The following is a 22,523-nucleotide window of genomic DNA, read 5'->3' as shown; positions in this document are numbered from 1 at the left end:
TTTGTGGCTCATGTTTGGCTAATTAGATATTTGCTTTAATGAGCAGTTGAACGAGTGTACATAATGAAGTGGCCAGTTAACCAGTGGGTTGATGTCGTGCAGTTAAATCAGTTTATAATTGGCACGTAAAATACTGTCAGCTGGGTGAATTACAGCCTCAGATGGCTCATATTGTCTGTGATGTTGCCAAAATTGCAGCATGGTTGATCTTTGCTTAATCACAGGCCTGAGAAAAGGTCACAGTTTCCTTGTTTGATGGACTAACAAGGGCAGAACATTACACCAATGCTGTACTTTTGTTCAAGATTATGCACTGATCTTCAAGCGGTGAAGGTCAATCGAAATCCAGAGCAAAGTGCTCACCCTTCTTAAATGAATAATCAATCCTCATCATCAATACACGGCCGCCGAGACTATTAAAAGATAACGTGTGAAACAGTGGAAACCATCAAGTTAGTAGAACGTAGTAGAACGTAGCAACAGTTTAATTAAACATCTCAGATCAATATAAAGATAGAGCACGGGATATACAGTGCTGTGCAAAAGTCATGAGCCAACCTTTATTTCTTTATATTATGCTTCCAAGGAGCCAGACTTTCTTGTAATTTAAAAAAAAATGGTCTTGTGCAATAGTTCTCCAGGCTTTCTTTGGACACTGGCTGCTTTTCCACTCACTTACAGTCCAGTACTTATACCTGACCATTTTCAGAGGAATGTTTGTGTTGTTTCTTTGTTGCAACTTGACCTAGGAATCATTCAAGCTTAGCAAAGGCAGCTAACTCAGGAGCTAAACCAGTGGTTTGTCTACACATAACAGACAACTTCAGAACCAATTGTATCTTTAGGTACTTGCTAAACAGCCTGTCACAAAAACACATTAAAAACAATCCATTTCTTTAGTTGAACCCATGAAAAGTACCAAAGATAAAACAGTTTGAAGCAGTTTCACCAGCAAGGTGATTCCCAAAGAGCTATTACCTAAAAACCTGACATATCTCAGTATGGTGTGCAGTGTGTCCTTAAAAAAAATGAGGAAACTGCAGAAACCTGACACACAATCTGAAAGATGCATTTGATACTTCAGATGATCCATCCACTGCTCACTGAAACCTTATCAGAAACTGTATGAATGGAAAGGTTTCTGACAAGAAGTTCTCCCTTCTCTTAAGAAGGGAAACTGTGACATTAAACTAGAAATTCATTGAAAATCAGTGTCAACTGATTGACATTAAAACAAACAATGGAACATTATCATTCATGTATTGGCCTCCTTAGAGCTTAGACCTAAACATTATTAAAGAACTGTGGGATCATCTTAACAGAGAACAGAGCAAAAGGCAGCCAACGCTTTGAATGTCCTTCAAGAAGCCTGGAGAACTATTCCTGAAGACTGCTTAAAGAAAGCGAGTTTAGACTGTGATGAAGAATAAAGGTGGACACACCAAATATTGACTTTCAAGCTTGTACAATTGTAATAAGTAGTGATTGCAGCAAGAAATGAGGGATTACTCAAGACAGTACTACACCGATTTTGTGAAGAGGATTATAAAACCTTAAAAAAAATCAAATATACATAGTAAATATGTTGAAAGAAGAAAAGACAGCTCTTCTAAGTTAATGCACGCTGAGTATAATGTATTTGTGCTGTGACTGTGGTCACAGTCGAGTGTGGTTAAAAAAATTGCAGGCAAGAAGTAATTGTAGCTGTGAAGAGGAAATGCTTAATCCTTAAGAATGGGTTTCTTTGCTTTGCTGTCATCACAGGGGAATTCAGATAAGGGTAACAAGAAGACACAGTATAAATACACTGAATTCCCTTAGCTGTAATTCAATTACAGATTGAAAACTAGTGTCAAAAACATGGATTGATTTAATTAAATTAATGGTTTTGAATCAATAAAAGCGAAGAGATAGTTCACTCTTTTTATTTGTCAAACTTATATTTGTCGTTCTTGCTCGTGTCTGTATTGCAAAAACCACATAGCATGTGTGTTTGGTATCCTGCCCCGATGCACCCCTTTCACGGACCACACGTATGACTAGAAAAATTCTTGTTGTCGACAAATGCTATGTAAAGAAAAGGTTAACCATAAGCAGCGTGACAAGGCTGGGAGGAGAGTTAGCGGCCCAGTCAGTGACCTGGCATTTCGAGATGTCTCTATTAGCCTGCTAGCATGCTCCGTCCAGCTCTCAGCACCACTCTCTGTCGTGAAGGACACCGGGCCAATTAGAGCCTACAGGATTTAAGGGGACTGTGGAGGTGGAGGGGGAGGGGGGTTGGCAGGTGGCGACACTGCGTAGGTGGTATAATAAAGATGAGAAGATGGAATAGTGAGTGGCTCACCGCATGCAGTTAGAAACCTGCTTTCATACGATAGTCAAATGAGGTAACAAGGCAAGAAATCAAAACCGTGACCGGAAGGTAGGTGTGTGTGTGTGTGTGTGTGTGTGTGTGTGTGTGTGCAGGCTCAGACGTGAGGAGTATACACGCATTCAAGTTTTTAAAAACACATATTTTTGTTGTGTGCCACTGTGAGATGCTGTCTCCCTCTGAGCGTTATTATTTATTTCATTTTTTTTGTTCCCATTTGAGTTTGCACCACTTCAAACCCACTCGCTGACATCATTCCATGAGCTTTTAGCTTTGAAATGGAAATTAATCACACAGGAGTATTCCCTTAAGGGCCGCCTGTAATACATAAAATGGAGCTTTTGGCACAATGTTTCACCACTGAGATTCAGGGTTGATAAAAAAAAAAAAAAATTGTGGCTGCAGAACATGACTTCATGGATTTGTGAGAAGACGCAGCACAGATTGCAGACTTAAAGACCGTGCTGCCGAAGTTTGAAACCAGAAGAAGTTTCAGTCCCCCGGTGTAAGGGCATACAGCACCCTTTTGAGTAGCAGTTCAAGTGTAAAATTTCATTTCATTTTCTAACTATAATTAACGTTCTTGGATATATCATGGGAAATCAGGGTACTTACACCGTCCAGGGTCTCTGCTTATTAGTGCTGCAAACTCAGCACTGCTCAGTACCGTCTGAAAATAAAAGCCTAATAATACAAACCTTTGTTGAAGTGTATACAGTGCATATGTGATTTAGTACTTTAATATATGTAGAATTATTAAATTCTCCATATGAAGGTTGAACTAGTTGCTTAGAAAGACCCAAAGTATAGTATGTGTTAGCTTAGCAAAAGCTAAACAGATGTCTTAGCTTTGCTAAGTTAATCAGTGAGTATAGTCAGGGTATTTACAATGTAGAGTGGCACTTGGTGTGGTCTTCAGCTGCTGTAGCCCCTCTGCTACAAGGTTCAGCATGTTGTGCATTCAGAGATGCTCTTCTTCATGCCCTGGTTTTAAAGAGTGGTTTTTTGAGGTACTTTCAGTACCGATCAGTACATCAGTATCAGCTCAAAGCAGGCTGGTCATTCTCCTTTGACCTCTGGCATCAACACAGCAATATCACCCGGAGAACTGCTGCTCACTGGATATTTTCTGTTTTCCAGCCCATTCTCTGTAACCTTAGAGATTGTTGTGTTGTGTGGGAAAATCCCAGTAAAACAACCTCTGACACCAACCACCATGCCAGGTTAAAAGTCCCCTAAATCACCTTTCTCCTCCATTCTGATACTTGTTTGAAACTTCAGTAGGTCATTATGACCATGTCCACATGCCTGATTTGATATATTTGCATTAACAAGTAGTTAATTGACTTGTTTAATGGGGAATTTAGGGTTGGAACCACCAGCTTAGCTTAACAGAAAGACAAGAATCACACATATGGTAGTTTACTTCTCCTGAGATAAGCTAGCCAAGTGCAGAAGAAATTATTCTCATCTAAGCACAATATAAAATTATTCCTTCCAAAAATACCCCATAAAACAGTACGGCAAAAACAAAATCATAGTTATTATAGTTATTATATGCTTGGTTCCCTGGCCAGATGTTGAGAGGAAGCGTGGAATTAAACATGTCTCTTGATTTACTGTAAAATCTGTTTCAACACCTGTGCACTTCTACCACCTACCAGTTGACCTTTACCTTGACAAACACAAATAATTCTCACCATGCTTGTCACTAAGCAACAGTATCGGTACAGCAGCCCTGATTTCCATCCGAAATTACTTCTCCAGCCTCTCTGGGAAATGTTCACGCGTTCAAAGAGAAAACAGGCAGACATATTCTCTCCAGTCTTTTCAGATACCAGGTAGGGTACATGGCTCGAGTTGTTTTAACTCTACTAGATATGCTGACGTCAGAAATCTTAGTTACAACTTTAAAACTGAACCATCTGGTCTTGTGTGGGCATGTCCTTTAGTGTTATGCACATTGTATGTGGATGGGGAAAGCTACATTGACAGAGAAGGGATGAAATGCAACAAATACACAAGGGTGGACTCAAACTTGCACAATCTACCAGCTGAGCTATCGGGGTGCCCTTAAACCAGTACATTGGTAGGGGATCCTTGGTATTCTGTAGGTTGCGTGGTGGTGGATCAGGTTTCTTCCAGCTTCTGGAGACTTTGGAGACCTTTTGGAGTCCTTGAGCCATTCCTGAACTCATAGTAGCTTCTTCTTGGGGGAGACCTTTCCCATCAATTTCGGGTATATTCTTAAAAAGTAACCTAATTTGTATCAAGGTTCTCAGATTTTGGTTAAATGAATTTTCAAACATCCATATGTACATTTTCAAGTGTGCACATCAATGTATATATTCCCAAATCTTGCTCTGCACATAAGAATATCCAGTCTCACAGCTGTGCAGAGTAGAAATAACAGTCCTTTGCCAACATTATCTGACAGTTTGAAAAGTGGAGCACTCCTACCGCTTACTGATGCAACAGCGCTGCACATGCATGCCAGCACAAATCGTATGCACATTGGATGATCTGTCATTGTATAAAATATTACATTTCAGATCAGCTCTGATCTACAGTAATTCAAATCAACCTTTCAGATGTAGTGTTTCAGGCTAATATGTGATGTTTACTCATATTTGAGATGAATAATGATGCAATATTTTGCCTCCCAGCCACCGTGGCGTGGGCTTTCACTTCTGCTGTAGTTTTCCATCACATAGGCCACAGACCCTTGCCCTTGTTTTCAGGCGAACCCGATTTACCGAAGTGTACCTGAGTTAGAAAACAGTTTGTGGTTTTTGTGGGGGTTTTATTTTTACTCCAAACAGTTTACATGTCAGGTCTTTGGTAGATTTAAGTCACAAAACACCAAGATGTTTTTTTGACCCCGAGATATGTGCCAGGGACCTGGCAGATGTATGTGTGGGTGTGTTCACACTTCACGGTTCCTGTTTTCCAGGAACTCACTTAGACCTCCACTTAAGACTTTCAGTAACAAGTATGATGGGTATGAGTGTTTTTTGTAAACAAAGATGAATTTTTTTCCTTTGCCAACGCCTTAAGTGTTTCAATCTGTGTCGAGTTACACATGGGTGCCGCCTCTTTAAAAAACCATCAGCATGGATCTATATCTCAGCCTTGTGATCCCCTGTCATATCTGCCCGACTGGCCTCTCAATGGAGAACGATGAGCTAACAGGCACTGTGAGAAAACCCTAAAAGAATTACCTTATATACTCACATAACCTTTACCCCAGGAGCTAACCTTTCTGCTATATTTGCTGGAGACCAGCATAAAAAGTAAAACTTCATTATTAGGTTTTATGAAGCTGCTATAAGTCCACGTAGCTGCAAAATGATTACCTCTAATAGTTCTTCTCTGTGCATGGTCAATAAAAGAAGTTTCACTGCAGAGTGATAATTTCTATGTGGGACACCAATTATTAGCAGCACTTTGTAAAGCTAATGTAAGATATTGCCATGGCAGCAGTGGGTGTATTATAGTTATTCTTTATCCTCCCAGCACTTCCCAGTCTGCTTTGTTTGGCTTGTTCATTGATCAACAAGAATTAGATGAGTTTTCATATTCAAATACCCTGCAGCAGGCAGCAGACAAATGCTCAAGTGGCACTCACACCTTTTTGTGCTATTAGCCCCATGCGTCATTAAACAGGGGCTAGAAATAGCTGTAATATTGGTAACCTTAAAAAGATTATCTGCTCGTATATCATGCCTGTTTTTTCACAACAGCACAGCAGGACAGATTTTGCTTTTTTAACGAGCATTGTTTTCTTGTTGTTTTTTCGTTTGTAACAGTTGTTCCGAAACAGGCTTTACAGTAGACATTGATCTTTATTTTCCAACGTTTTGTTTAGTACCTGTTTTATGCTCATTCTGGTTAACTATGAAATGGACTGACTGGAGGTCAGGTATCCTGCTATGGAAAACACTCATTTTTTATGTTCTCAATCCATTTTAATGGTTTTTATCATCTGTAATCATTTCCATAGATATTACCAGTAGGCATTCTTTTTACCTACTAGCCCCTGCCATCTCACATCATCATATCATACCTCATGTAGCTGAGGTTGTGCCTTCTTGGAGAACAGAAATAATGGGAAATAATGTCTCTGCTCTGTCTGGTTACAGCTAGGCTTGGTGTATGTTTTGCTTTTTATCTTCTGTATATAGTGAGATGTGATAAAGGTTAGATGAGATGTAAGAAATAGCTAAACACCAAAAAAATGACAATAAAAACATTGATTTTCTTTATATTTATATTCATTGTGTAAGACAAAGTAATCAGTTATGGGCACAATTAGTGTCACATTCTAGTCACCCTAAAGTGTCACTGCAGTAAAAATTGTTTGGCAAAATGTATTTGCGAACAATAACGTACACATAGCGCAGTGTCTCCCATCCTTTTGGAGACACGGCACGTTTCACATTAGAAAAAGCCCTGTGTACCAGACATAGTGGAATTTGCCTGACTTGTCCCAAGTATACCTTTTTTTGTCTTTCCTCTGACCACTGCTTATGCTAGGACCTTCATCTGGCTCGGAATTCTAGGACCAAGATCAGACTGAATACTTTTACTTTTTAAATATTTACCTATTACTATTGCGCGCTGCGTTGTCTCACTCGTAGCATGACTATGTAATTTCTTCTTCTGTTTTACTGGCAGTTGGCAACCCATTTAATTGGAGCAAGAAGTGGTACTACCCTCTAGTGTAAGAGAATGTAATTGTTCTGCCTGTTTCTCACGCCGGTCGCTTAGAGCAGCGGTCCCCAACCCCCGAGCCGCGAGAGTTGAGGCTCAGGTATGAAATGTATGGTTTTCAGGGTTTTTATCGGTTTTCAGCGTTATTTTGTTATCGTTTTTATCGTTTACTCGGTTTTCCTGGGTCTTTTCACGTGTGTTATGAATAAATCTTCTTTTTTTCGGTACCGGTACTAGTTTTATTTTGTTGTATTTATCCGCGACACCTTAAAGGCCGGTCCGTGAAAATAATGTCGGGCATAAACCGGTCCGTGGCGCAAAAAAGGTTGGGGACCGCTGGCTTAGAGTACCAATCAGGTGAAACTAGATAATCTTCTATGGCACACCTGATCATTTCTCACGGCACACCTATGTGCCGCAACACAGTGGTTGGGAAGCACTGACATAGCGTACATGTAACATATTAACAGCAAACCAGTACATGTAACATAGGCGTAATGTCGCCATAAATTACTATGCCTGATATATCCAACTTGTAAATGTTCACTGACATTGATTAACAGAACAGACATACACGCACTGCTTTTCAGTTGCTTTTTTATGTCCATCACATTGAAAATATGCTTAATGACTGATGAGCTGTAGAATTTTTTTAATTCAACAGTTCTTAAACTTTAGAATCAATTAAACTTGATATTTTGATATTTCTTCTACCATTTCACTTTCGTTTTATTTCTTCTCCACCAACAAAGTGCCTCATTTATAACCATTTTGATGCATTAACACCAAAGAAATATACCAATAAATAAATAAACTGTTTAGCACTGGTTTACTATTAAAGTGCTGGTGCTCAAAGTGGGAACCTGACTTTAGTGGAATTGGAGAGGAAGGAATTTACCAGTGCCTGGGAGAGGCAGCCTAGCCTTTGTCCACCATGATTATCTGACGGTATTATTATCTCATACTGTGCTCGTACAAACTTTTTGAAATATGAGTTGGTCCTCAAAAAGCTCAAACGCTCTTCACCAATACCGGCACCATGTCCATGGTGGAGGTGGAATTTTTCCACTGACATAGTGAGATAGTGAGATGTTACGAAATGACTCTAGTGATCCGTGGAAGTCTCCTATGAGGCCGACATGTGAGACTGTTTCTCTTGGTGGCTGATGTTAAACTTTAGGTTATTTTTATTTTTCACCCTTAAATATAGACCCACGCATTAATAGTGTTATTTTCTTTCACTTTCTGAAGCTTTGAATTTTTCTGAGAAAAGCCACATGGTCTGATTTCTAAGCTGAAAAGGGATTTACCTCTTACCGGAGATTATTAAATAGGAGCCAGGCTCTTGTACAGAACAGCTTAGTTGGAAAAAGTGCTTACTTTGTTCAAATTTATGAGAATATACCTCGACACTTTGAGGGTTTTGGTGTCAACTCTTCCTGTCAGTGCCTCTCATTGAAGCCACTTAGCTACAGTATGACACCATTCTTTCTCCTCTCTTAAACAAGGGAGACAATGATAATGAAGAGAAGGCTGTGAAAATCCATTTTATGCTAATGAACACAATATCCTGCCAAGAGAAAAAGAAAATAAGCTTTCAAGTATCAGAGTGTTTCTCCAGTACACCAACTGTGATCAAATAGTCGAAGCAATGGATTCCACTCTTTGCACACGCTGTTTGTAATGTGGGAGAGTATATAGATTTCTAGAAAAGGGAGTACTTTGTAACAGAAACATCATCTCGCTAAACCTTCTGGCAAAATGTGTGTGATAGGTCGGTGCTGTAGTGCATCGTGACAGTCACACTATTATCCCCATACCAATGTGTCACAAGCAATCAACGTCAAGAGCCTCAGCGAGTCAACAGAGCAGTAATTTTCATGGGGGAAATGTGTCATGACTCATATGGTGTTTGCTTATCGGCAGTCACGGACGGGCAGCTCCTACCTTCATGTAGTTTTGTTCCACTGATGCGCTAAAATGCTACCATCTAAAAAAGTTGCTAGCACATACTTTATGTCAGGAAAAAGTAGAGCTTGGAACTGAGCTGAGGTTGTGTCTATTGTAGATGCCTGGTCTTTAGAACTCGGGAAAAATAGTTGCAGATATGCACTGTATAGGTATAAAGTGCATAGTTTATCTCAGACAGTGTCTCAGAATTGCACTCTTCCCAGACAGAAGTAATTCCAAGGTCATGATTTATGGATTTTAAGATGCACGCTGTAGACAGAATTCAGATTTACTTGGGGTGAACCTTTTGGTAAGATATTTTATTAAAGAGTCAATATTCTCTCTTATGACTTTTTGACTTTAATTTTGTTTTGTTTTTTTCTGATCTAGCGTTTGTATTTGGAGTCTGTGTTTTCAGAGCTGCAAACACTGGAATAAGAACACGTGTACCCTTTCAGCCCTGCACGTTCTGAGTCAGAATCCTTTCTGTTCCTTTTGTTTCATTGTCTCAAACAAACTTGTTAAAAGCTTTCAGACGCTACTTTTATGTACACCTCAGTAATGAGGCAGCTAGAATCCCTGCTCAAAAGCGTGTTTGAAGTTATGATGTTGCCAAATTTTACCAAACAATCTGTATCTTAGCTTCATTTTACCAACCAAAAGTCCAAAAGCTTTTGACAGCAAAGCATTAGCCGATCTCTCCTGATTAATTGATAGAATCTGTCCACCATCAGACATTTCATGTTCAACACTTGCCTTTGGCTCAAACAGCAAATCAGCCTTTCATCATCACGATGGCACCTCAAAAGTCCAACGCTGTCTTATGTGTTTGGGTCCAAAGCAGAGAGGAGAGACTTTGGAGTGAGTTAGCTCCAAAAGTCTACAATATCTGCCTCGCCGCACCAGGCAAACACTTTTTGTAGCGGTTCCTTAAAATGTAAGAAAAATGAAGGAAGCAGGCAATTATTTATGACACTGCCACGTGGCCAAAGCTGGAGTCTGACTGTACCATCTGCTGCATTAGAATTCAAGCGTCATCAGACCCGGCTAAGTTTTTCCAAATTGTAGGCTCAGTTTCCTGTTCTTAGTTGACTGGGAATGAGATGTGGTCTTCTGCTGTTATAGCCCATCTACATGAAAGCACAGAGATGCTCTTCTGCATATATTGGTTGTAATGCGTTGCTATTTGAGTTATTGAGCGTTCCCATCATCTTGAAGCAATCTGGTCTTGTTGAACTTCAACGGGCCGTCTTGGCCATACCCACTCGGTTAAATGCACTGAGTTGCTGCCCTGTGATTGGTTGGTTGGTTAGATATTTGCATGAGCGAGCAGTTTTTGTACATAACAAAGTGGCTTTATCACTGGTCTAGTAAAAAAGTTGTTAGTAAGCCTTGAAGTTCTTTATTCTTTTTAGCTTTAGACAGACAAAGTTATCAAAACAGTAATTACACAAGTTAGAAGCTGACTTTTAAGGACACTTGAACATTAGGCAGCTACGCAGTCAAGTGTTTTCCTGCTAACATGTAGGAGTCAAACAAACAATAAAGACAGGACTTAATCATTATTGAACTATGACTCTGAAATCCTTTACCAGACAATGGAGAAACATTTTACTACTACAACACATGACCCTCTCCCAGCTTTTTTCTTTTCAACGTGCTGCTGTCATCCAATTCAAAATGCAATTATATTTAATAAAATCATGAATTATTTTAATTTGAATGAATATTTCAATTTAAATCTTTTAATGAAGTTGTGCATGTGAACGGGGATTTTGCTGTTGATTATTGCTGCTGTTCTTTGTCTGCTGGATGAAGCATGCTGAGGTTAGGTCTCTTAACAGCTAATCTTACTCGTTATACAAAGAACCACCATGAACCAGCCAACTACACAGCTGAGGTTACAGCAACAAATTAATAAAATTGATGAAAACAAACCTCGAAGCCATACTTCATCCGCACGTCTCTTCGCCAACATTTTCCCAGCGCATTTTTAACTTGTTATATTGTCTCCAAGAGACCAAGTAATTAAACAGTCCACATTTAAAGCTTCAATAACTGATGCTTTTGATCAGCTTGGGTCAGTGCAACATCTTATAACCCCATTGCAATACCAGTTTATGCATCTAGCATAGAGCAATGCTGCTAGTTGGGTTCTAGGACACTGCGTTGCTTCTGTTTTGGTCTGTACCACATCCTGCAGCGAAATACTCCAATAACACACTATTTTATGCCATTTTATTGCAGGCCAGAAAGAGCATAGCGGGTTTATTATTGCTTTTTTTAATGTGAACAGAAGTAATGACTAAAGTGGAGTTGATAAGAGTGTTGAGAGTGAACCGAAATATTAAAGATATGGCCAATAAAAGCCAAAACAGGGAGTTATCTACATTTACTCAATAAAGCACCTAAATAAACTAACCAATTACTTTGACTGCTTTATAATCAAACCCTGCATTTAGATGTTTTTTGTGGGAATAATTCAAGGACATTAAACAAATAGCGTCCTGCTCAGGTAATAAAGTGTCTGGTCTTCAGCAGAAGTCCCCATTAGCTAGCTTTTTGGGTCATTAAACTAATGACTATATTAACATTTGTTTACCCGGCCCCCGCCCTGCTCTGTTACTCACTGCGAAGCACGCTACCAGCCTAAGGAGATTCATTTTCACCAACTTGCACACGCTTATTGTTCATTTGCTCTTTGCTCCCCCCTGTAGGACAATCCGGGAGCACCTGGGAGAGCAGGAGGTTTCGATCTCTCTGACCATCGAGTCTCTGGAGGAGGCCGACCTGGGCAACTACTCCTGCTACGTGGAGAATGGCAACGGGCGGCGACAGGCCAACGTCCAACTCGTCAAGAAAGGTGAGCCAAGCTCACAGATTCACGTGCAAGCTGGAAAAAGACAAATCGGTATTTAAATCAGGAAGTGCATTTCAACATAAATCTAGCAGATGAATAGAGTAGCCTTTATATTTAATAATAGGATGTTACAGCTTTCCAGGACAAGAGCACCATTTAATACCACAGGCCTCCACTCTGACAGTGGAGAGAATCTCCTGCAGCAGTTCACCAAGTAATAAGAAGAACTACTGGCGGGATCCTGGGAGTTGACCAGTTGTTTCCTGCCTCGGGCGGGGAAAGAAAATAGGACAGTTTGGTGGATAGTGCATAAAGCCTATTCATCCACCTCAGCCTGAGGAAGCATTCGTTTGCGTGGGGGAGAGAGAGAAAGAGAAATTACTTACTGAGAGAGGCAGCCTTCGGTGTTGTGATGCCAGACAAGCTGTTTGAGTGTCTGGCAGTGACCTCTCCCAACACACAAATCCTCCTTTGATCGCTGAACTCTCACTCATTTTCTCATCTTTCATCACTGGCGACTGTCTCCTCCGCCCCTTCCCCACTTCCAGGGTTTTTATCCAAGCAAACTTTTTTTAAAATTTCCCTATGATTTCGCCTCACTGAGGATCGACTGTTTGAAAGTTGATTCCATGATGATTTTTTTAGAGAGATGCACATCTTCAGTGTGGTTATGTAAGTCTTTTTTTTCATATTTTTTTATTAGGCAAGGCCAGAGGAAGCGAGGGGGGGAGGTGTCTTTGCATCCTTAAAGTTGTCAGCATTGAATACATTAACATAGTAAGATATTTCTCTTCTCTTTTAAGCCTACTGCTTTGGATCCAGCTTTGATGCCAGCCCAGTTCCCCTCCATTTGCTATATTAAAGGGGCTTATGCTGCAAAGTCGAATCTCAGAATAAACAGGGGAAGATTAGCCCTGTCCTCTCGCAGGATAGCGAGACCAAGTGAAATTGACTCAATTCAGTGTTGTTTGGGGTTTTGTGCTGCGTCCGTAGAGCGCAGGTTCCATGCAGGACTAGTTAGTGTTAACACTGCTTTTCTAAAATGCGTCTCCTCACTTGTGTCGTGGAGCTGAAAACAGCACTCGGAATGACTTTACTCTTTCCCCTCGTTGTGGATAATCATGGCGCATCAGTCAGAATATGCATAGCATGAAGTCTTAGCATCCTTTTTTCCACTTCTTCTTCTTGCTATCAAGAAGTTGGAATTCTCCCAGCATTAACAACACCAGCAGCACTGACAGTAAATTGCTCCCAGCACTGGAAGTTCAGCGTAGATTCTCCATTTGTGAACGCGAAGAGCAGCAGGTTCAGGTTTCCAAATTTTATTTTACTACTGAATGAGTGCTTCGCCTTTTCATCATCCCTCTTTTCATCCACATCCCTAGACGATGAGAGATGCAGAAATGGGGGCAAGAGAACGAGATGATGAATTGCCCGATGCCATGTGGCTCCATCAAATCCAGCCTTCTAGTCGTCAGGAGCTAATTTGTCTTAATCTGTCCCTCTGCAGCGCTGCTACAATATGGATGCCAGGCAGAGAAGAATTGGCCTCCTCTGCTGTAATCTCTGCTGCTTGAGAAGCAGCTGGCTCGTTATTCTGTCCAGATATCTGAGCGGAGAAGCGGTGAGCGCTACGGCAGGACGGCAGAGTGAGAGGGTGGCGGGGGAAAGGACGGTAAAGAAGAAGCGAGGGATCCGGGTTCTCGTGGTGCTTGTTAGCTGCGGCACCTCTCTCAGAGAAAACTAAGTCGGGATGATACTTGGTGGCCAAAGTGACAGAAACTGAGGCAAAGCGAGAAAGTCTGAGGCTCAGTGGGGTAAAGCTGTGTTTATGCTTCCCTGCGTTTGTTTTGAGTATTTTTTTTTCCGTTCGCGCATATGTTCGTCCGTGAGTTTGGCTGAAGGTCGACGCGGGACAGGCGTGATGAAGCGGCACGCGCCGTGCTCGTTAGCTCTCCAGAACATCATCCTTCATCACGCGAGCTGTCAGCCTGATGGCCGCTGCAGTGGGACGGGCATCGCGCAGTCCAGCGGGGTTAAACGTGCGTCCGTGATGGATGGTGATGCACACGAGGCTTCTCTGTCCGTGTTTATGTGTATGCGCAGCTTTGCAGTCAGTCCAGGTTTTTTACTGTTGTCCATTAGTCAGCCAATGAAGGGTGACCACCCAGATTTTGTGAGGTGTAGCCAAAAAGAAAACTGCAAAAGATGGACAGAAAACACTGTAACAAAGAAAAAGCCTTGAAAATGAGACAAGAGCACGAAAAGACAAAGCAAACGACCTGAATTTCAAGGCAACTTACTAGACCATGCAGCCTAATGGTTGAGTCCATTGTCCAGTAGTGTGACATATCACCTTCAATTCGCCCGAGGCAAACTCTGACTGAATAATGTCATTGTATGGACCTTTTTTAAGATACCATGAATAGATAAACACTCTGTGCAATAGTTTTAAGGCTCATTTATTTACCCCCAAGGAGCCAGACTTCAGCAGTAGTTCTCCAGGCTTTCAGAAGCTCTTTCATTGTTTTTCTTTGAACATTAGCTGCTTTTTTCTTTGTAGTGCAGCCCTTGTACCTGACCATTTTTAGTTAGCTGAGCCACTTAGCACTGACATATAAGTCAAGGGATGAGCCGTGTTGTCTACGCATGACAGACAATTTGCAAAGATCCAATTTTAAATAGTGTTTTTTATTTGTACTGGCATAAAATTGCATTTTTGCACCAACAGAGTGATTCCGAAAGAGTTATTTGTAGAAAACGTGCCATATCTCAACACGGTGTGCAGTGTGTCCTTAAAAAGTTTGAGGAAATTTGACAAGTAGAGGATAAAAGTGGCAGGCTTTAAAAACTACCTACAGCAAATACACAATGTCTGAGTCAAGTCAGGTTCTTAAGAAACAGGACAAAAAATCCAGTGAAGACCTGACACAGGACATGAGAGATGCATCTGACCCTTTAGTTGAGCCAAGTTTGCTGAAGCCTCAAAAATGGAAGTGTGGCTGTGAAGAAGGCATTTTTATGGAATTGAAACAGTGAAAAAAGACTGAGGTATGCCATATTGCACAAGAACTGGACTGAAACAAGTGGAAACAAGTCTGATGAAGTGATGAAATGAAAAGTCTATGAGGAGGTACAACAGCGAGTGTCCATAGTCATCTGTGAAACACAGTGGAGGCTATGTCATGGTTTGAGGAGCACTTTAAACAGTGGTCTTGGAGATTCTATAAAAACTGATGGAGTCTGATTTTGGTTCACCATGAAATACTATCTGGAAATCATCCGATTGGTAACATCTTCATTTTTCAGCATGACCATAATACCAATTATGGATTGGCCTCCCCAGAGCTCGAACCTCAACATTACTGAAGCAGTGTGGGATCATCTTGTCAGAGAACAGAAGAAAAGGCAGCCAACATCCAAAGAAGAGCCCTGAATGTCCTTTAACAAGCCTGGGGAACTATTCCTGAAGATTAACTAAAGAAATGACGAGAAAGCTGCCTATGAATGTTCAGGCTGTGATAAAGAATAAACGGGGTCATACCAAATATTCACTTTCAAGCTTGTTAGAATTGTATAAAAAGTGTTTTTGCCTGTGTTTCCATGCATGTTCGTTCACATCACAGTAAATCACTGCACATATTTCTCATTTTCTTGGCAAAATATGAAGAAATGAGGTGTGACTCAAGACTTTTGCACATCAATGAAAAACTGAATTATCACCAGTGAAGTTCCTAGAATTTAGCGTCCGCTGATCCTTCATGTTTTCATGAGATAATGGCGGGCTGCAGTGATGACAGATGGCAGGAAGCGCAGGCTGCTTCGATCTGTTTGTGTGCCGGGCAGTTCAGCTAACAGCCAGGAGCTTCACCTCTCAGGAGCCGCTCTCATGTAACTGATCTTCATAAGCGCGGTGCTCAGATCTGTCACATGCTATTGTTGCACTAGTTGCCTCAGTGTGAGTTTTCTTTTTTTTATTATTGTTATCCAGTCAAGCCAGGAGGCGTTTAATGACAGGTATAGAACTGGCTGTACTTTCATTCCGCTTTGAGTTATGTGTCATCTGGATCCGGTCCAGCCACAATAAGCGACACGCAAAAGATGGAGAGGAAAAGCGAGAAAAAGTGACACAAACACACGCTGAATGAATGCAGCCACGGGAGACTCATAAAGCCTTTTTTGCAAACAAATGTGGAGGTGCAACAAAGCCATTTCATTAATAATAAATAGCTTTTTTTTAACCATCGTGACTGCGTCACGCATTACTTCTTGATTGATTATTTACTGCTGTTCCGTTACTGGATACAAACCTGCTCCAGTGCACCACAGTGTAAAAGAAAAGAAATACAAGGGAAATAGAAAAGCAAAGGACTAAGAATTTGTGATAAAATAAAGGTAGTCTTGCAGAGTCAAATGTCTGCAGTAAAAAAGATTTTTTTTTTTTTTTTTTTAAGGGAAACAAAACCTCGAAATAACTATTGTGATTACAAAATCCTCAAATCTTAAAAACCTGTTTAACTTTTTTCTGAAAATTTAAAAAAGCTTGAAATTAGCCACAGATTATAAAAGGAGGAGGATGGTTAATTGATGGTTGGAAACAAGTCGGTCTAAGCAGTCGCTTTCTGGAGAAATAAGGGAAATTGATTGCACCGCGGATCAATTTGCAAAGGAGGGAAGGCATGAAAAATGCTAATGAGAAGCACCCATGTTATCCACATTTACTGGAAATCAGAGAAATTTTTCAGCTTGCAGGGTGTGATTTTTGGCACTTTTTGGAAGACTGGATATCCTGCTTGTTTTTTCCTCTCACTCCTCTCTATTTTTTACCCCCCATCCCTACTCCACCCTATGTTTTGGCTTACTAGCGGAGCTGATGTACACTGTGGAGCTTGCCGGAGGTCTGGGAGCCATCCTGATGCTGCTCATCTGCCTCGTGACGCTGTACAAGTGCTACCGGATCGAGCTCATGCTCTTCTACAGGAACCACTTCGGCAGCGAGGATATAGATGGAGGTAAGATGTTGTTATTCATTTTAATAATATTTGGCGACGAGTCCTTTGCCTCAGTGTGAATCAAATCTCAAGACCTGAACCGATATCACCTAAGAAAACACTGGAGCCATTTTTCATATCTTAAAGCTGCACGTGGCGCGGTTTTATGTAAATGTATGCATCTTTTCTAAGTATAAATAACACAGAGAGGAGCAAACGATAGTTTCTCATTCACAAATCTTTTCAATCCATATGCAGTAGACTGTCCCCAAAACAGCATCACCATCCTTGATGTGGCTCCTTTTCTTGTCGTCTTTGTTAACAAAAAAAAAGGTTCACGCTGAGAGTGCTGATTCCTTATATAACAAAGCACAACCTCTGGGTAACGGAGACTGGATTGTTCAAACAGTTTTCACTGGTTGCGTTTCAGAGCCTCCAACAGGCAAAGCTGCACAGTTTAGCTTTAAGGGGACAGTGCGGCCTTGATCACTTAAGCGCTGTGAGCGCGGCGGCAGCAGCTGCTGCTGATGTACTTTCTATTTTAGGGGACATTTAGTCACTGTGTGTATTTTTTTCCCATTATTATTCTGTTGCAGATGGGGTAACTAACACCCACTCACCCAGTAATGCGAACGCTTGTAGTTCACATATGCTGCTTTCACCATGTTACCCAACGTGTCACTGTCACTTTATTCAGAGCTGCTTATCTTGTAAACTTTTTTTTTGGTTATACTGAAGCAGCTGCTGTTTTGTGGGATTACACGGCATCGATCTATTCACAGTTCTCAACGGCTCACAAGAGTAAAATATAGAACAATAACCACTTTGTCACGAGGAATAAACAGCAGTTGATTGCACTGAATTTTTTCACCAATCACAAGTAGTTGCTGCTCAACCTCTGGGCGCCCACTTTCAACATTTAAACATTAAATGTAGACATTTTTGTGTTTCATAAAGCATATTAGCTCAGGTTGAACTTTTCATTTCATGACACTCCAGATGTTTTCATTTGTTGAAAAGTCTGGACTGCAGACAGCCCATTTAAATCGTTGGAGTCTACTCTTATGCCATCACTAACGCAGGCTTTCAAACTGAGCGTCGATGGTTCCTCTCCTCTTTAGTCTGAAAGATGTGGTGTCCATGTTTATCACAAAGACCTTCAAATTATGAATCGTCTGATCAAAGAACAGTTTTCCACTTTGCCTCATTCCATTTTGAACAAGCTTCAGCTAAGAGAAGATGCTGTTATTTCTGGATTATGCTCATATGGGATTCCTGAGTCAATGCAGTGATTTCCACGACAGAACGATGTGCTTTCATTGTAGTGCAGACTGACGGCTCAAAGATCACTGGCATCCAAAACAGATTTTTAGCCTTGTCTCTTGTACACAAAGATTTGTCCAGATTCTCTGAATTATTTGATTACATTATGATCTGTAGATGATGAGATATTCAAAGTCTTTGCATTGGGTTTTGTAAATGTCAGAAAAGGCAATGGAGTAAGGAACCTGACAAACTGACAACATCTAAGGAAAGCACACAGATAAATATATACAGAGATGTCACAATCATACAATAATGAAACTGAAAGAACAAAGTCAGAAAGTAAAAACCACAGCAAGCCAAACAAAGAAAATAAATACATGTCAAAATAAAGCAGCAAGAGGCCAGTTCTAGATCAGAAAATGAAGTCAATGAAAAGTGCAATTCCTTATGCGGCCACTTGAGGCCGCCTCTAAAATTAGTCAGTCCTTACAGACGCCCATGTTAAAATGCTCAACAAAGAAACTGTTTTGGTTCTATAGCAATTAAGAAGTTAAGTAGCTTTGATTTCCAAGCTCCTTAGAATACCATGACCCTGATGACTGAGAACTTACACGCTTATAGCAGATTAATACATTTTTTAACAGCTAACTATAAGCTAGCTATAAACAGGCTAAATGTTCATTGAACCAACCTTTGTGAATTATGTTAAGCCTCAAAGTTGAGCTTTACTAGGAGGGTGGTCACACCTAATTTAAGTCAATGAATTAAACCTCTCATACATCTTTATGACTTTTCTCCCTTTTGAAGCATTTTAAACTCAGTTAAGTGTCAAACAGTAGCTTACTAACCTAGCATTAGCATTAGCCAATGACATCCCGGCTAGCTTCAGAAATCCAATTCAATTCAACTATATTAATATTGAAGTGTCAAATCATAACAACAGTTATCTCAAGGTGCTTTATATTGTAAGGTAAAGACCCAACATGGGGGTGAACAAAATGCTAAAATCCAAATTTGAAAACCAGTGGAGAAAGTCATGGTGGCTGTATCTATTTAAAAGCTAGGTTTTGTTTTCCTGACATTCACAAAGGGATGACATGGAAGCCACAGGCAGAAGGTTAGAGTACAATAGAAACCCAGAGAAACTACAAAGATCACAACAGCCTCTCTAACTGCAGCCACAGTAGCTTCAGTCACAATAGAGAAGTCCATTACCTTTTGATTTTCTGGTGACAACAGTCTTATTTAACCGTCTAAAAGTTTATCAGACACACAGCAGCTTAAACGCAACAGGATTTTGCAGCCTGATTCTCACAACAGCAGCAATTTGTTCTTTCAGTAGATGACCGAGTGGGAAAAATAAACTTAGGCCACGTTTATTTTTTAATGCAATGCATTTTAGTCAGTTAGCCTTTCAGCCCAAGTGCAAATTGTTGCCGCAGTTTGATGATATTAGCACAACATGCATTTTTTTTATTTCTAAGGCAATAGAGTCTTGTGATTTCTGATGTCCATTTCTATTCCTCATGAATGCAAACCACATGTGAGAAAGCGTGTGAGCTAAAGGGTAATATATTCAGCCGCACATTCGCCATAAAGCGAATCAAAACACATCGCCCGGCGTGCCAGACAAAAACATAAACTCTGAGGCCCCATTACCAATAGTACACAGGGAAAAAAACAGGAAAAAAATCAGGCCTGGTAGATGAGTCTTGGCTTGAGAATGCATCAAACTGAGACAAGGAGCAAGTTTTAATTTGATTCCCCTGTAATGAGTCTCTGAAGTACCAGCCCTGCAATGAATTCAGGGAGAATGAGATTACTTCAGAGAGGCTGAGGGACTGCACGCGGTGGAAACAGAGTCAGCAAGAGACAGAGTTATGTGCGGTAAAGGTAAAAAAAAGGAGGGATTCTGTAGCCCGCTGCTCTCCTCGTACCCTCCCGGCTCTGCTAAACTGTGATGGTTGCTACATCAGACGTTTCAATGAAAGCCATTACCTCTGGCTATGTCAGGCTTCCGGCCATGGATCTTTGCCGTAATGGATGGCCCAGAGGCGTTTGTGTTGGGGGGAGAAAAAAGCAAAAAACAAAAAAGAAAGGGTGGCGGGAGGGGAAAAAAAGGCGCGCCTTGAACTTAATGCCAAACAGCAATTGTCTTGTTTAATTGCGCCACCTGAGTGAATGCTGGGAGAGAGAAACAGATTTTCAATTTGCTCTTCACTAGAAGGGGATCAGGTTCAATAAGACACAGCACTCTGCCTCTGGAGCTCTCAGGAGACCCCCCTCACCCCACCCCCGATACTTCCCAGCACGCTGCGGTCTATTAGATCTCTTCACCGCCACCTCTTGGCATTCAATCGCATCTGCATCTAACAAGGCACGTACGTAAAATAGGGGGTAAGGCATTAAACGGGCTGGAAATGAAGAAAAAACAGTCAGAAGGTGGTTAACCGAGATCTCATCACTATGGTAACTGCTGCACTGACAGGGCGATATAGCTGCACTTTTCATCAATAAAGCGCTTAAGCCAGTGTCTCCAATGCACAGATAAATATTTATATATCTATTTTATGTTTCCCCCGGCGTAGCTGCACACGCTGCCAAGAACTTGTATGTGTTTCTCGGCGGCCACTCGAAGCACTAATTGAACGCCTGGCTCCCTCTTCTGCCAGATGCAAAATTGTAAGCTTTACGCAACAATAGGACGGACCGTCGGCTATTTGTCAGCAGCGCAATTTAGTTAAAGACCACTGGCTTGTCACATTGTGTGGGTGTCAGTGGAATCAATAATAGGCTTCATGATGACAACAGCCGAGCGGGCTTGACAAAGAGGTGGGAGCTCATCAACACTCTGCCATAAATACCAATGTCAGCGTTGTCAGCGTGCCGCAGAATTATGAGTCTCCGTCTGCGTTCGGCGCGGTTTGGCGTTGCTGAATATCAGGGGTTTTTCCACAGGGGGCTGTAATGCATCCTGTTTGAAGTAGTGTGTCTAACAGAGGTCAGCATTAAGTAGCTCATCTGTGATGACAAAGTCAAGTAGAAATGAGAGAGCTTTGTAATAAATACTCTATGTATGAGGAGTTTGTGTTAAGAAATGGCAGTTTGTAATGCTTAAACAGTTACTATTGTTTCCTTCTTCTCAAAGAGGGAAATTGCGAGAAACTAAGAACAAACAGAACAGTCGGTAAGAGGATTTCCCCTTTGGCCTTCAAGGTGTCAATACTGATCCTCTGATTCAAAAGGAGCCCGTTAGGATGTTCGGGCATCTGTTTAGGATGCTTTGTGGGTCAGAAGGTGAGTTGGCTGCACCCCTCTCCCCTTCTCCACTCTGACGGAAGGCACTAAATATGAGGAAAGGGGGTGAAATGAGGATTTAAGGATGCACAAACCCATAAAATGGGGTATTGCTCAGCTGGCTGGGTTAGAGGTGGAGGCCGTGGCAGGGGAGGAGGAGGTCTGGCCAGCTTCTGCTAAGACTGTAGCTCCTGTGAGCTGAAGTGGAAGAATGGATGGATTCATTTATTATTGCAATGTTAGATCTCCAACTATGAGACTTTTTTCATTACGTTTTTCTTTTCAAATAGAAAAATTTCCTGTGATTTTCAAATGACCCATAGTTCCCATTGTGGCAGTAAAGTTACGTACAGCTGTTGGTTGTAATTTGTTGATTTGACTTAAAACTTCAGATTTTTCTTTATTCAATAAACAGAAAAAAAATACATCTGACAGAGAGAGAGAGTTAATGCCAGCAGATGGCCAACAGTTAATTATCAAATGTAAGAGTTTCTCTGATTAGAGGCTGTTTTTTTGTGTCCACCGTTGTACATACATACATATATTGTACTGACTCACCTTATTATCTGAATGAGAGCAGACTCTGTACACTCTTAAGAAAAGGGAAGATTTCATAGGACCTATTATTCAGTACCTTGTAGAAGAGGCTTCATCATCAATTACTTGAGGTAATCATTTTCTGAATGACTGTATCAGTCTCTTATGCACACCTCTCTTAAGGTCTCCCCACAGCATTTTAATTAAGTTGAGGTCTGGACTTCAGCTGGCCCATTGCAATGCCTTGATTTTTTTCTTTTATTCTATTTCCAGCCATTCTGTTGTGCATTTGCTCATTGGCCAAAACTTAGTGATACAAAAAGAACAAACTTTAGCTGTCAGATAGATGTCCACACATTTGACTCTAGAATACTTTGGTATTCAGAGGAGTTCAGGGTCGACTGCAAGGTGCCCAGGTCCTGTGACTGCAAAACAAGCCCAAATCATCACCCCACCACCACCATGCTTCACAGTTAGTGTGAGGTGTTTGTGCTGCATTTGGTTTTTATCAAACATTGTGCTGTGCATCATGGCCAAA

General features: G+C 41.0%; 1 protein-coding gene across 2 annotated transcripts in view; it reads left to right on the top strand.

The window, feature by feature from the left end:
* The window catches only part of LOC102314322 (interleukin-1 receptor accessory protein-like 1-B), a 322,298-nt gene that overhangs the window by 285,850 nt on the left and 13,925 nt on the right, over positions 1 to 22,523 (top strand). For both annotated transcript variants that reach the window (XM_005919973.3, XM_005919972.3), the window contains exons 8-9: positions 11,752 to 11,897; positions 16,760 to 16,906. In XM_005919973.3, the coding sequence (XP_005920035.1) occupies positions 11,752 to 11,897; positions 16,760 to 16,906 (293 nt within the window). The remainder of the gene's footprint in view (positions 1 to 11,751; positions 11,898 to 16,759; positions 16,907 to 22,523) is intronic.

Source organism: Haplochromis burtoni, unplaced genomic scaffold (assembly GCF_018398535.1).
Source record: "Haplochromis burtoni strain Fernald_Lab_line unplaced genomic scaffold, NCSU_Asbu1 Contig_40, whole genome shotgun sequence".
In the NCBI taxonomy this organism is placed as follows: Eukaryota; Metazoa; Chordata; class Actinopteri; order Cichliformes; family Cichlidae; genus Haplochromis; species Haplochromis burtoni.
The sequence above is the reverse complement of the archived record's forward strand: the minus strand, read 5'-3'. Positions and strand labels throughout refer to the sequence as shown.